This window comes from Mobula hypostoma, chromosome 22 (assembly GCF_963921235.1).
Source record: "Mobula hypostoma chromosome 22, sMobHyp1.1, whole genome shotgun sequence".
Classification (NCBI taxonomy): domain Eukaryota; kingdom Metazoa; phylum Chordata; class Chondrichthyes; order Myliobatiformes; family Myliobatidae; genus Mobula; species Mobula hypostoma.
In genome coordinates this window covers 494,975-510,000 of record NC_086118.1, presented here as the reverse complement: position 1 = coordinate 510,000, position 15,026 = coordinate 494,975, and the positions used below count along the sequence as shown (strand labels likewise).

General features: G+C 44.0%; 1 protein-coding gene across 5 annotated transcripts in view; it reads right to left on the bottom strand.

Moving 5' to 3' along the window:
- Positions 1-4,714: 4,714 nt before the first annotated feature.
- mycbpap (mycbp associated protein) overlaps positions 4,715-15,026 on the bottom strand; it is a 163,303-nt gene continuing 152,991 nt past the window's right edge. The window contains exon 19 of one of the 5 annotated variants that reach the window (XM_063030719.1): positions 4,715-4,975. In XM_063030719.1, the coding sequence (XP_062886789.1) occupies positions 4,880-4,975 (96 nt within the window). In that variant the 3' untranslated portion in view covers positions 4,715-4,879. The remainder of the gene's footprint in view (positions 4,976-15,026) is intronic. The other 4 variants (XM_063030720.1, XM_063030718.1, XM_063030721.1 and 1 more) reach the window with 4 other exon arrangements.

Genomic DNA, 15,026 nt, shown 5'->3' with positions numbered 1-15,026 from the left:
GCAAGAAAAGATTAAGTTCCAAACCCCGTGCCCTGCTCAACTGTGGGTATTTTTCGAAGGAGGGATACAGCTATAATCAGACGGTGGAAGAGGCGACTACAGACATGAAGAACAGAGGTCTGCCCATTAACGTGGTCAGGCCAGGGGAAAGTCTGGCTGGGCAGTTATCCTGATCTGCTTGGGAAATAGTAAGAGAACCGAGAAAGCAGGGGACGGGAGCAGGACGAGAGAAGGATATTAGGAAGAGACTGTCAGTTCTCTGAGGACAGCCCTCACCTCCTCCTGAAGAGCCATAAGGTTTGACTAACTTTAAAAGTGCTGAGAAACTAAACGGAAGCAAAAATAGACGGTGATATACCTATCTCGAGAAATACGTAGTATAATGTGGATTTTATAATACTCAATTTTTAAAAAATCATTCATTCATTCCTTTCTCCCCACGGGGAGAGATGAGAGAAGATGTGAATGGAGAGAGTTGGTAGATGGCAGGACGGGGTGGACTTTGGAGTGAGGGTCTGAAGGTTAGCGATGATCAGAGATCGATGGTGAACAAGTGGCCTATCAGTGAGCTCCAACATTGTGTATTAGACTGTTTCATGAGAATGGGCCCTTTTTTTTGTTTTTTTACTAACCAAATTAAGAATTATAAAGCTCAGTTGTTTAATCGCATATTGTGTTAGTCCTGACGAAGGGTCTCGGCCTGAAACGTCGACTGTACCTCTTCCTAGAGATGCTGCCTGGCTGCTGCGTTCACCAGCAACTTTGATGTGTGTTGCTTGAATTTCCAGCATCTGCAGATTTCCTGTTGTTTGTATACTGTTTGTTATTTCATGGTACTGATTTGTAACAGGGGAACACGTCGCGCAGCATCCACCCAAATGAGATTTCTTAAGTTTGGCCGGACTGGGGGTAATCATCCCCTATATTAAGCCGCCAGCCAAGCTGAGAGTTACAGGTGCATCTACTAAATAAGGATTTGAAGGAGGTGAATACTTATGCAATCAATTATTTTGTGTTTTATATTTGTAATTAATTTAGATCACTTTGTATAGATCTGTTTTCACTTTGACACGAAAGAGTCAAAGGAAAGCCAAATTAAATCCACTGTGATTCAATGTTGTAAAACAAGAAAAATTCCAAGGGGGTGAATACTTTTATAGGCACTGTATGTTGTAGACCCCCTAATGCTGATAATGGTTTTAATAAACAACTCTATCAGAATATTAAAAAAACATGTCCTGAGGGTGATGTTATAGCTATGGGTGACTATAATTTCCCAAATATTGAGTGGGAGAATCCAGTGACTAATGGATTACACAAAAAGAATTCATTGAGTTATTGAATGATCGCTTTTTTGATCTAGTATGTTAATGCACCAACAAGAAGGGAGGTCTGTCTGGATTTGATATTCTGTAGCAATCAGGATAGAGTACGGAAGATGTTGAGTCTTTAGGAAGAAGTGATCATAACGTTGTTAGTCTCACAATTTATTGGGTGAATATGTAAAAACTAAAGCTATTGAATTGAATTTTAGGAAGTCAAAGTTTGTACAGATGCAGCAAAAACTGCAGAAGGTGAACTGGAAGGAATTGCTTGACGTTGAATCAGCTGAGGAACTACGGGGTCGACTTAAACAGGTAATACACAGAGAGCAGTAAATGCTCATCCCCAAGGCTGGGAGAAGCAATAAAACCAATAGATGTACATAAAGATATTTAAGAAATGACAGCTGTATAAAGAATAGAAAAAATTAGTAATACTAACTGTGGGGTCTATGAAAGCTATAGCTGAGAGAAATTCAGATAGCCTCAAGGCAGGTTGAGAAGGATATTACTGATAACACTAAGATTGACTCTAAGATTTTTTTTCAATACTTTCTAGTAAAAGAAAAGTCAAGGAGGACATCAATTGTATTAGGAATAATAGTGGGGTGATAAATCATGCAGAGAAGGATATAACAGATACTCTTAACTCGTATTTTGCTGAAGTATTCATCCGTGAAGATGTTCACAATATGCCCGTAAGTGTGGAGAAAAATGAGGTTGTTTTAAGTGACTTAGAGCAGCAGTCCCCAACCACCGGGCCACAAAGCATGTGCGACTGGGCCACGAGGAAACGATATGATTTGGCGATATGAAACGTATGAGTCAGCTGCACCTTTCCTCATTCCCTGTCTCACACTGTCGAACTTGAACGTCGGCTGGTCCGCAAGAATATTATCAATAGTAAACCGGCAGACTCGATGGGCCGAATGGCTGACTTCTGCTCCTTTGTCTTATGGTCTTATGGTCCGCGGTGCAAAAAAGGTTGGGGACCCCCGACTTAGAGATCTTAGAAAGTTAGGTCCTGTTTCATCTAAAAAGGCTGAAGGTTAATAAATCTCCAGGGCCAGACAACCTGTGATTATGTGAGGTCTGTGATATTAATATAAATCCCTAGCATATACTTTTCAAAAGTAATTGAAAACTGGTGAAATGGGTTAACATCGTCCAGGTCTATATGAAGAGTGGCCACACTGACTCTGGTAACGATAGACGAGTAAGCTTAACGTGTATCGCAGGCAAGATAATGGAAACAATAATAAAGAATGAGCTGGAAAAGCAGCTGATAAGAACAGGCATGTTAGTGGAAAGCCATTATGGGTTCAGTAAAGGGGAAATCATGTTTTACTAATATGCTGGAGTTCTATGAAGAGGCAACTAAAATTTATGATAACAATAGAGCGGTTGATATAATCTATTTAGACTTTCGGAAGGCTTTTGACAAGGTACCCCACGAGAAGTTAATAATCAAATTACTGGAGGTAGGGATTCAGGGTATGGTGTGTGAATGGTGCAGAATTGACTCAAAAACAGAAAATAAGTTATGGTGAGACGATCATTTTCATACCGAGATGTTAAAAGTGGGGTTCCGCAGGGATCGGTTTTGGGGCTGCTATTTTTAATTTACATTAATGATTTGGATAAGCACAAACAAAGTAGCAAAGTTGCCGATGCCACAAAATTCAGGGGACGGGCTGTTAACAACCTGGCAGCAGAATCAATATAGTTGTCTCTGAATAAAATCCATATCTGGGCACAAATAGCAGATGAAATTTAATGTAAGAAAATGTAAAGTATTACATATAGGAAGTAGAAATATTAGATATAAGTAAGATATAAATATTAAATATAGTTAGAATATGCACTGCAAAAGAAAGATTTGTGTGTCCTGAAAGACTCATCACTATCAACATCTAGTCAATGGACAGAAGCAATTAGGAAGGCTAACAGAATGTGAGGCTATATCATGCACTTAGTGGAATTCAAGTTTGGAGATGTTCTCATTAAGCTGTATAATGTGCTTGTGAGGCCACACCTTGGTACTATGTATAATTTTGGTCTCTGTATTGTGTGAGAGAGTTCAGGGAAGGGCAACGGACTCATTCCAGTCTGAAGGGTATGAGCTATGAAGAAAAATTGAAAGAATTAAATACTTTTAGCCTAAGTAGACATACATTGAGAGGAGACATGATGTAAGTGTTCAAAACCATTAATGGTATAAGTGGACGCCAGCTGTTAGTTCAAAATTAACCCATCATCAAGCACATGAGCCACGTGTGGAGACTGGTTAAAGGGATCCTTCAGACTAACAACAGGAAGTATTTCTTTACACAGCAAGTTGTGGACACATGGAACAAACTACCTTGTTGTGTAGTTGAGAGTAGTACCTGAGAGACTTTCAAAATCTAAACCCTGGTTCTAGATTCCCCCACTGTAGGAAACATCCTCTCCCGTTCACTCTATCTAGGCCTTATAATATTCAAAATGTTCCCATAAGATATAAGAGCAGAATTAGGCCATTTGGCCCATCGAGTCTGCTCCACTATTTCATCATGGCTGATGAAATTTTCCTCTCAGTCCCACTCTCCTACCTTCTCCCTATATGCCTTCATGCTCTGACCAATCAAGAATCTATCAACCTTGGCCTTAAATATACATAAAGACTTGGCCTCTCCAGCAGTCTGTGGCAAAAAATTCCAAAGAAATTCCTCTTCTTTTCCATTCTAAAAGGATGCCCCTCTGTCCTGAGGCTGTGTCTTCTAGTCTTACTCTCATCTTTAGGAAAGATCCTCTCCACATCCACTCTATCGAGGCCTTTCACCATTTGATAGGTTTCATTGATCACCCCTCATTCTTCTGAATTCCAGTGAATAGTGAATACAGACCCAGTGCTTTCCTCACCACAGACTCAATCTGCAAATTAACCTTCAGGGAATCCTGCACAAGGACTTCAATTTTTTTTGTATTTTCTCTCCATTTAGAAAATAGTCAACCCTTTCATTTCTTCTACTAAAATGGATGAGATATGCTTCCCGACACTGTGCTTTCAGTCAGTATTTAATAAATATAATGCTAAATTCACATGGCCAAAGATATTGAAACCTGAGGTATAATAACTCGAGCAACACACATAAAAGTTAGGCCAGGCAGCATCTCCAGGAAGAGGTACAGTCGACGTTTCGGGCCGAGACCCTTCGTCAGGACTAACTGAAGGAAGAGCTAGTAAGAGATTTGAAACATTGACTTTACCTCTTCCTAGAGATGCTGCCTGGCCTGCTGCGTTCACCAGCAACTTTGATGTGCGTTGCTTGAATTTCCAGCATCTGCAGAATTCCTCGTGTTTACGTATAATAACTTGAATGTGATACTTGAGTCTATGGGGAAACAAGGCCTTTGGTACCAAACTGTAGCAAGTGGCCAGAGGAAAGAAATCTGTGAAGACACAATGCTTAATTTTTTATCAGTTTTTTAATATAATTTTCACACATACATAATTCTTATTAGCAAAGACAGCTCTGTTTTCCAGCTCTTACTGTATGCAACGGCTTCACAAATTATCAAACACATTTGTCAGCAGGATCCACGTGCTTCCACTTCACCTCCTCAAAGAGAAAGGGAATTTCCCTCATCATTGATGACAGCAGTCCATAGACCTGATGGAAGGGAAACACTGGGATTTAGTGGAAGCTCAGGTCAATGCTTCTCGGTGAGTCTGAGATTATCAGTTGGCAGTGTGTTGAGAGCATGGGGAAGTAGAGATGGCAAATGGGAAGGAGGAAGGAAGCTCGAGAGAGGTGAGGAAGATGGGGATTGGGGAGGGAGGGAGAGTCAGTGTGCGGAGGGGATGAAGTCTATATTGGCATGGACAACCCTCCAAGTAACGGGGGGTAAAATATGTGCATATAAGTGTTTAATATAACTCTCCAGTCATGGCAGATCTAAATTGCTGTTTACGTCATTGATGGAGGGAGAGAAGAAAGTCTTGCGGTCAACACAAAGTGGGAGGCAGAGATGTGAAAGAAGAGGAAGGCTAATCTAGCTGAGGACAAGATTAATTCTGCATTACCCTGCCTACATTGACCAATATTTAGCACCTGAACTAAAACAATAAGATCAACTCATGAAACAGTCCATTGCGTCATTGCCTTCAGAGAATGTTATCAGGAGAAATCTGGCAATATGTTGAACTGAAAGAATAAGGTTAAGCAGACCTTTCTGTCACACTTACTGCCCCTTACCATCAGAACTATATCACAGCCAAATCTAAAATGTCTACACAAGTAATGAATGGATAGGGCTAGAGCAGTGGTCCCCAACCTCTGGGCCGTGAAGCATGCAGGGGTACAGTGGTAGCCGGGACGCACCCAGCACATCTTTAAGAAAAAAGCCGAAATAAACAAGCTAATCAGTTAGGTGCCACCGGGGATGTAAATGTCGGCCCAGATCAGAGACGATTGCCGATTTCACCTGCTCTACACGATGTTCACTCCTCTTTCCAAGGCGATGGAGCCTTTAGCTGTTTCATTGTTTGGTCAATTTAAACGCCAGCCCAGACGGGCTGAAAAGACAGGGCTGTCAGGATCGAGGTGACATGCTGAATCTACACAAACTTCTAATAAAGTATAGACGCTGCCGTGCTTTCTTTGTGAGAGAAGATTTACTAGAATGTTACCTGGGTTTCATCTCCTAAGTTACAGAGAAAGGTTGAACAAGTTGGGTCTTTATTCTTTGGAGCGTAGAAGTTTGAGGGGAGACTTGATAGAGGTATTTAAAATTATGAGGGGGATAGATAGAGTTGACATGGATAGGCTTTTTCTATTGAGAGTAGGGGAGATTCAAACGAGGACATGGGAGTTAAAGGGCAAAAGTTTAGGGGTAACCTGAGGGGGAACTTCTTTACTCAGAGAGTGGTAGCTGTGTGGAATGAGCTTCCAGCAGAAGTGGTTGAGGCAGGTTCAATATTGTCATTTAAATTGGACAGCTATATGGACAGGAAAGGAATGGAGGGTTATGGGCTGAGTGCAGGTCGGTGGGACTAGGTGAGAGTAGCGTTCGGCATGGACTAGAAGGGCCGAGATGGCCTGTTTCTGTGCTGTAATTGTTATATGGTTATATGGTAATGACAGTTACGTGCTGGTCCCAGGACAAATCCTCTGACACTTTTCAGAGAGAGAAACGTCAATCCTTAATGCTGAAGAATTTAAAGTTATTGACCCTCTCCCCCTCAGTTCCCCTAATGAAGTCTGGCTTCTGGGCGGCACCTAATTAATTAGCTTGTTTATTTCGGCGTTTTTCTTAAAGATGTGCTGGGTACGCTCCGGCTACCACTGCACCCCTTCATACTTCGCGGCCCGGTATCGGTCCGCGGCCCAGAGGTTGGGGACCACTGGGCTAGAGAAGTAAAACAATTACAGATGCTGATACTCTGAAAATGCTGGCAATAATCAGCGGGACAAGTAGCACCTGCAGAGAGGGAAACAGGCTTAATGCTTCATGTGAGACGTCTTTGGGCTGGAATATAAACTCTAGTTCTTTGTCATAGAGTTAACCTCACAGAAACAGGACATTTGGCTCATCAATCTATATCGATGATTTTGGCTAATTTTACTAGCTCCATTTGCCCACATGTCCATATTTGTGTCTTGCCTATATGTGTACCTGTTTAATTATCCCTGTGATTGTATCTGATCTCACCAGCTCCAGATATTAATGACTTGATGTTTTAAAAAAAACGAACTTGCCCCCAAATCCCCTTTAGATCTCCTATCTCTCATGTTAAACCCGTGCCTTCTCTTTCTTGTTTAATCCTCCCATCTATGCGTCTCACAATTTTCTAACTAGTCACCCTTGTCCATTCCAGTGAAAAGAAGCCCAGCCTCCCCAATCTCTCCCCATAACTGAAGTCCCTCAAGCCAGTAAATATGCTGGTGAATCTCATCTCTTCACTGTCTGCAGCAAAGCAGAACCTCCAACTCTCTACTGCACACAGTACTCTTAGGACAGCTCAGTCAGTACTTAGACAGTATTTTGTAATGTCCCAACTCTTATTTTGTGTCCACAGAAGCTGCCTAACCTGCTGCTGCCTCCAGCATTTCCAGTGTCAGTCTGGGATGAATGGTCTGCCTCTGTAAAGAGTTACCTCGTTAAAATCCTTACTTACATGGATTAATTCCCAAGAAGAAACCTTACATCACGATCACATTCCAATATCAGCATTTATAATTTTTTAAAAAAACTTATTAAGATAAGGTCTTCAATAAATGATGTTCTACTGTCTTTGTTTACAAGTGAGTAGCACACAAAAGAAAATGTGGAGATGATAACTATCACCCTAAGGAACCTCTAGAGATGATTAATATCACACTCTCTCTGCCAGTTCTATTGTTTCTTGATCAGTTCCACCTTTTTCTGTTGCAATTTACTGAACACCAATGTGACCGTGTAATTACAGGCAACCCATGATCCAGGCTGTGTCAGTAAATCATGCAAGTGGCCTCTCCTATCTGCATTTAGATTACGTTGGTCCTTATTGATTTAATTTGGGTACATGATGCTGCCATCAGCTGAGAATCTTCACCAATTGGAACTGGTAAAGGGGTAAATCACAAGCATGAGAAAATTTGTAGGTGTTGGAAATCCATAGTAACACACCCAAAATGATGGAGGAACTCAGCAGGCCAGGCGTCATTTATGATGAGGGGCCTTGGCCTGAAACGTCGACCGTTTATTCCTTTCCACAGATGCTGCCAGACCTGTTCCTTCAGCATCTAACCTAAGTGAACCCCTACTGGTTTCCTTGACTGTGGAAGTCTAGGGAATAATCACTCTGGTCCCACCAAACCGGTGAGATGGAGACAGCTCTCCCAGCCCAAACCCCAGTTTCTGTGGATGCTGTGTCGTTTGCTACCCTGTTACAACTCAGTGCCAAGCAACAACAGACAACACACTGCATATGGTTAAAGGAATTACATTTATGAAACTTACTTAACTAGAGTGTTAGTAAAGAAAAAACAAAAAGGGCCCATTCTAATTAAACAGTCAAATTTGCACAAGTTGGAGCTCATCTTGAAATTCTCTGTCAATCACGCGCTGGGCGCTCGGTCTGTGTGAAAGCATCCGAACATCCATCTTGAACAAACGGGTCTCCTCCAGGTTGCATCCTACGACCAGTTCTCCCCAGCGTCCTCGCTCTTCATCTCCCCCCGAACAAAAACTCCAAGACCAACCTTAGTGTCCCTCACCTAAAAAACCTTCGCACCCCCCCACCCCCCCGTTCCACCATCCTAATTGAATGGCGCATGTTCCTCATCATTCCTCATCTTCAACAGTAACTCAAACAGGCTGAAAACAGAACAGACTGCGCTTACAGAACTGCTCAATGAAATACCTACAGCATAACGGTAAAGATGTGAACACTCTCCCCCAACCCCCCCACCACAAATAGCCATGGCCTCATGGCAGAAATAATTTGCCATCCTATCATTTTCAAAGGAATTTCATGGTCAGAACCTTCAATCCATTTGTAAATGGTAGTAACATATCTCACTAGGGAGATAGTTGGAACACTGGTGCTACGTAAGCCAGCCCATCTGGGGGTGGGGTCTCCTGACTCTTTGAGACCTCCTTACCCCTTTGGGGGTCTTCTTCAGGTTCAGACACTCCTTGGGATACTTCTGGTCCACATGGTGAAGCCTACCCGATCTGTGGTATAGGACCTAGTTCCTCATCTGGCCTATACTCTCAGTAGTAGAGATACCGCAGTGTTTCATCTTGTCTGCTTTGGTCATGTCCCCCTTTGCAACCACCGACCAAACAGTACCAATACACGGTCATCTCGCTGATCGGCTGCCACCTCCCCAGGGCTCAAATCTGGCAACTGCTTTGTCTTCACAGCAGTCAGGTTGCAGTGAACTTGTGGGATGCCACCGAGAGAAACTCCCAAATGATCCGCCGGTCGATCCTGCCCTTGCGTTCCCTCTGCCTTCACTGTGATGGAAAACTGGCACGTGGCTTTGGTTCCAGGGGCAGGAATGCTCTCCCACTCTCCGTCCCTGTCCATCCCTCCATGTGCATGTCAGGACAATGCACTGACTCCCCGGTGAACTTCAGCTGAAATCATAGGCAGAGAACACCGCAGACCACCGACGGCCTGTGGCATCCAATTTCATCGAGGTCAGGATAGAAGTTAATGGGGCTGTTGACTGTCCTCACCATTTAGAAGTCATTTGGCTTATTGACCACAGTCCATTTCAATGTTAGGAACTCAAATTTGTGCGTGGGGTGGTTTCACTGAGAGGGTGACAGACTCTGGCTGACAAACACGCCAGGTCTCAACCCTGTGCCCTGATCCTGATACAGAACGCCTCCCAAGCCTTCTCTGCTGGCATCTATATGCAGTACGTATAGCAACCGGGGGGGGCTGCAAAAGCCAGCACAGGCACCTTCAGCAACTGAAAGGCCTCTTCACATTTCACATCTCATCTTGCTCCAAAAGGCTCTGAAGGGCTAAGACAATCTTTACTGTCCTCTCTTTTTGTCCTCCTCCCTTTCCTCCCCAAGGGAAGGTAACTTCACAGGAACTGATTTAAAGGGTGACTCACTTTAGAGTAGTGTTTCATGAATCTCCAGTAGTACGCACAGAATCCAAGGATTGAGCGCTAGATGCTCACAGTCTGGGACCTTGCTATGTGGTCATTGCTTATATCTTAGACAGATCTGAAACTACTCCATCCCATGAGACTAGGTGCCCAACGTAGCTAACAGACGTGTGGCAGAACTGGCACTTGTCCAAGCAAAGTTTAAACCCTTCAGCTTTCAGGTGGCTCAGTACCTTCAGTAGCCTCACTTCATGTTCTTCCAAGGTGGACACAAACACTGTGAGGTCATCCAGACACACCAATACCTCAGGCAAGTTCATATCCCCCACAGTTTTCTCCATCACATGCAGGGGCTCCCGGTATGCCCTGGTGCATCCTTTCGACCTGGAAGAATCCCTGTGGACATCCCTGCAATCATCTCTTTGTCAGTCTCACTCATGGGGATATGATAATACCCACTCCTCAAGTCCAGCACACTGAACCACTTTGCACCATTCCAGCAGGCCAGTGCATCCTTGATTCTCGGGACTGTACGCCTGTTCAGAGTCCAATAGTCCACACACATCCATACCTTCCCATCCTTCTTGGCCACCACTATTGGAGACGTGTAAGGGTTTCTGGACTCAGTGATGATCACAGCTTCCTTCAACTTCTGCGGATACTGCCGAACGCCCTCCACCTCTGCAGTTGCCAGTTGCTGTGACCTTTCTCTGAAAGTGGCGTCCTCTGTCACCCAGATTGTGTGGTGAGTCCTCTTGGAACAACCTATATCAAACACGTCAGTAGAAAAGACATTTTCCAGCCTCCCTTTTTTTGTAATTTATTTTTTATTGAGTTTCATCATTAAACAAACATTTCCATAAAATGTATTTCAGATACTGTACATATATATCATATAATCATATTTGTCACAAATCTCCACGTAATATTTATCTGAGGTATATACTTATAGAAAGGAGAGGAAAGAAAGAACAATCGAAAGAAGAAAACTATGTACAGATAAATACACTTTATCTGTACATAAATAAAGCTGAATAGTCTAAAGGTAGGGAATGATTTTTTTTACAACATATTCATTGACTTGTGGGAATAAAATCAGGCCTATGAGCTGTTATGTAGTTAAACCAGTTTTTCCAGTATGAATACAATTGTTCCAACTTGTGCTTAACAGATGTTGTTATCTTCTCCATTTTGTAAATGTCCATTGTAATTTCCATCCATACATTTAAAGCTGGGCTCTCCTGAGATAACCATTTCCTGGTAAGGGTCTTTTTACCAGCCACCAGTAGTACATTCATTAAATATTTATCTCTTTTCAACCATTCTTGAGGTATATAATCAAAATATATGGTCTTACTCTCTAAGTGTATTTATCTGTTAGTATATCATTGAAATTTGCAGAATATAACTTAATCGATCTACTCCCTGAACAAATAAGAACCAAGAAAAGTGAATCAGAAAAGGCAATGAAGGTGTGGTTCCAAGGCTGGGGTTTCTAGATGACCCTGGGTTGGGTTTTAGAAGAAACGTCTAGCTGTGGGGGATGGCCCCTCCTACCTGTGGGTTGAGGGCCCCCGCTGCAGAACCTACAAAAGTAAGTAAAAAAAACTATGTCCATTACACAGAAATGATTTCCCTGTGTATTCCTCCCATGTATAAATTCTCATTCAGGTGGGGAAAAAGGAATGAATAAATGAATTTTTAAAAACTTGAGTAATATAAAATCCACATTATAACATATATTTCTCAAGATAGATATATCACTGTCTATTTTTGCTTCCATTTAGTTTATCAGCACTTTTAAAGTTAGCCAAACCTTATGGCTCTTCTGGAGGAGGTGAGGGCTGTCCTCTGAGAACTCACAGTCTCTTCCTAATATCCTTCTCTCATCCTGCTCCCGTCCCCTGCTCTCTCGGTTCTCTTACTATTTCCCAAGCAGCTCGGGACAACTGCTCAGCCAGAGTTTCCCTTGGTTTGACCATGCTAACGGACAGTCCTCTGTTGTTCATGTCTGTAGTTGCCTTCTCCACTGTCTGGTACAGTCGCATACCTTCTTGGAAAAATACCCTCAGTTTAGCAGGGTACGGGGTTTGGAATTTAATCTTTTCTTGCTTTAATATTCGTCTCACTTCGGAATATTCCTTCCGTTTCTGTAGGACCGCGGGGGGGTGGGGGTGGGTAAAGCTGAATAGGCGAAAGGTAGATAAATCCCCCGGACCAGATGGAATGCACCCTCGTGTTCTGAAGGAAGTAGCAGTGGAGATTGCGGAGGCATTAGCGATGATCTTTCAAAAGTCAATAGATTCTGGCATGGTTCCGGAGGACTGGAAGATTGCAAATATCACTCCGCTATTTAAGAAGGGGGCAAAGAAGCAAAAAGGAAATTATAGACCTGTTAGCTTGACATCGGTGGTTGGGAAGTTGTTGGAGTCGATTGTCAAGGATGACATTACAGAGTACCTGGAGGCATATGACAAGATAGGCAGAACTCAGCATGGATTCCTTAAAGGAAAATCCTGCCTGACAAACCTATTACAATTTTTTGAGAATTACAAGTAGGCTAGACAAGGGAGATGCAGTGGATGCTGTACATTCGGATTTTCAGAAAGCCTTTGACAAGGTGCCACACATGAGGCTACTTAACAAGATAAGAGCCCATGGAATTACGGGAAAGTTACATACATGGATAGAGCATTGGCTGATTGGCAGGAAACAGAGAGTGGGAATAAAGGGATCCTATTCTGGTTGGCTGCCGGATACCAGTGGTGTTCCACAAGGGTCCGTGTTGGGGCTGCTTCTTTTTACATTGTACATCAACGATTTGGATTATGGAATAGATGGCTTTGTGGCTAAGTTTGCTGACGATATGAAGATAGGTGGAAGGGCTGGTAGGGCTGAGGAAACGGAGAGTCTGCAGAGAGACTTGAATAGATTGGAAGAATGGGCAAAGAAGTGGCAAATGAAATACAATGTTGGGAAGTGTATGGTTATGCACTTTGGCAGAAGAAATAAACGAGCAGACTATTATTTAAATGGGGAAAGAATTCAAAGTTCTGAGATGCAACGGGACTTAGGAGTCCTCGTACAGGATACCCCTAAGGTTAACCTCCAGGCTGAGTCAGTAGTGAAGAAGGCGAATGCAATGTTGGCATTCATTTCTAGAGGAATAGAGTATAGGAGCAGGGATGTGATGTTGAGGCTCTATAAGGCGCTGGTGAGACCTCACTTGGAGTACTGTGGGCAGTTTTGGTCTCCTTATTTAAGAAAGGATGTGCTGACATTGGAGAGGGTACAGAGAAGATTCACTAGAATGATTCCGGGAATGAGAGGGTTAACATATGAGGAACATTTGTCTGCTCTTGGGCTGTATTCCTTGGAGTTTAGCAGAATGAGGGGAGACCTCATAGAAACATTTCGAATGTTGAAAGGCATGGACAGAGTGGATGTGGCAAAGTTGTTTCCCATGATGGGGGAGTCTAGTACCAGAGGGCATGACTTAAGGATTGAAGGGCGCCCATTCAGAACAGAGATGCGAAGGAATTTTTTTAGCTGGAGGGTGGTGAATCTATGGAATTTGTTGCCACGGGCAGCAGTAGAGGCCAAGTCATTGGATGTATTTAAGGCAGAGATTGACAGGTATCTGAGTAGCCAGGGCATCAAAGGTTATGGTGAGAAGGCAGGGGAGTGGGACTAAATGGAAGAATGGATCAGCTCACGATTAAATGGCAGAGTAGACTCGATGGGCCGAATGGCTGACTTCTGCTCCTTTGCCTTATGGTTTAATCATGATCGAAGTATATTAACCTCCCATTCCAAAACACCCTCTTCTTACCCCAGGCCCTTTGTAGAATCTCCGCCTTGCTCTGGAATCAAAGGAATCTAAGTACAATGGAGTGCAGTTTCTCTTCTCTGTCTCTGGGAGGTGAATGGTGCGCCCTTTCGATTTCAATCTCCGTAGTCTGAGGAATCTCCAGTGCTTCCCACAGCGGCTTGTCTACAAAGTCCATCATCGACAATCCCTCCGCTCCTTCGTAGAATCGGAGAACTTTAAGTACAATGGATCGCGGTTTACTTTGTCTGTCTCCGGCAGGCCGCTGGGCGAGAGAACGGTGCGTCCTTTCTATTTCCATCTCCATAGTCTGGGGAATCTCCAGTGCTTCCCACAGCGGCTTGTCTCCAAAGTCTACCACCGACAATCCCTCAGCTCCTTCGGGAACATTATAAATCCTGATATTTTTCTGTTGCAATCTTCCCTCCCGGTCAAGCAATTTACTTTTCTGTTGATTTAATATTTTTATTGTCTTACTTAGTATCTGTTCCACATTTTGCACGCGATCTTCCACCTTCTCAGTTCGAGTCTCTGCCACCGCTATTTTTTCATTGACGTTGGCGAGCTCTGAATCTTTTTGGACTTCCCTGATTTCTTCCAGAATCCTTATCATATTTGCCGCTTTGCCTGCACGAGGCCCAGCGTCAGCCTTGCCGCCACGCACACGCGTAGGAGAGCCGCCTGCACGAGGCCCAGCGTCAGCCTCGCCGCCACGCGCACGTGTAGGAGAGCCGCGCGCATGAGGCCCAGCGTCGGCCTCGCCGCCACGCGCATGTGTAGGAGAGCCGCGCGCACGAGGCCCAGCGTCGGCCTCGCCGCCACGCGCACGTGTAGGAGAGCCGCGCGCACGAGGCCCAGCGTCGGCCTCGCCGCCACGCGCATGTGTAGGAGAGCCGCGCGCACGAGGCCCAGCGTCAGCCTTGCCGCCACGCGCACGTTCAGGAGAGCCGCCTGCACGAGGCCCAGCGTCGGCCTCGCCGCCACGCGTTCGGGTAGGACAGCCGCGCATTGCACCTCTCTCATCCATAGGCTCCGCAGTGATGCTTTTTTATCTCCATTCTTGCCCCCCTTATCAATTCAGATATTTTCGAAAGATCTTATATTTGATGGATTAACGGGGCAAAATATGCGTTTTTCCGGAGGAGCTGTTGATTTAAGCTGCCATTCTGAGCGATGATGTCATCGGAACCCCCGACATTTTCCAGCTTCAACATTTTCTCTATCAACTTCTTCTTCCAATCTCCAGGTACCGTGGAGTCCGCAAAGTTGAATGACTCG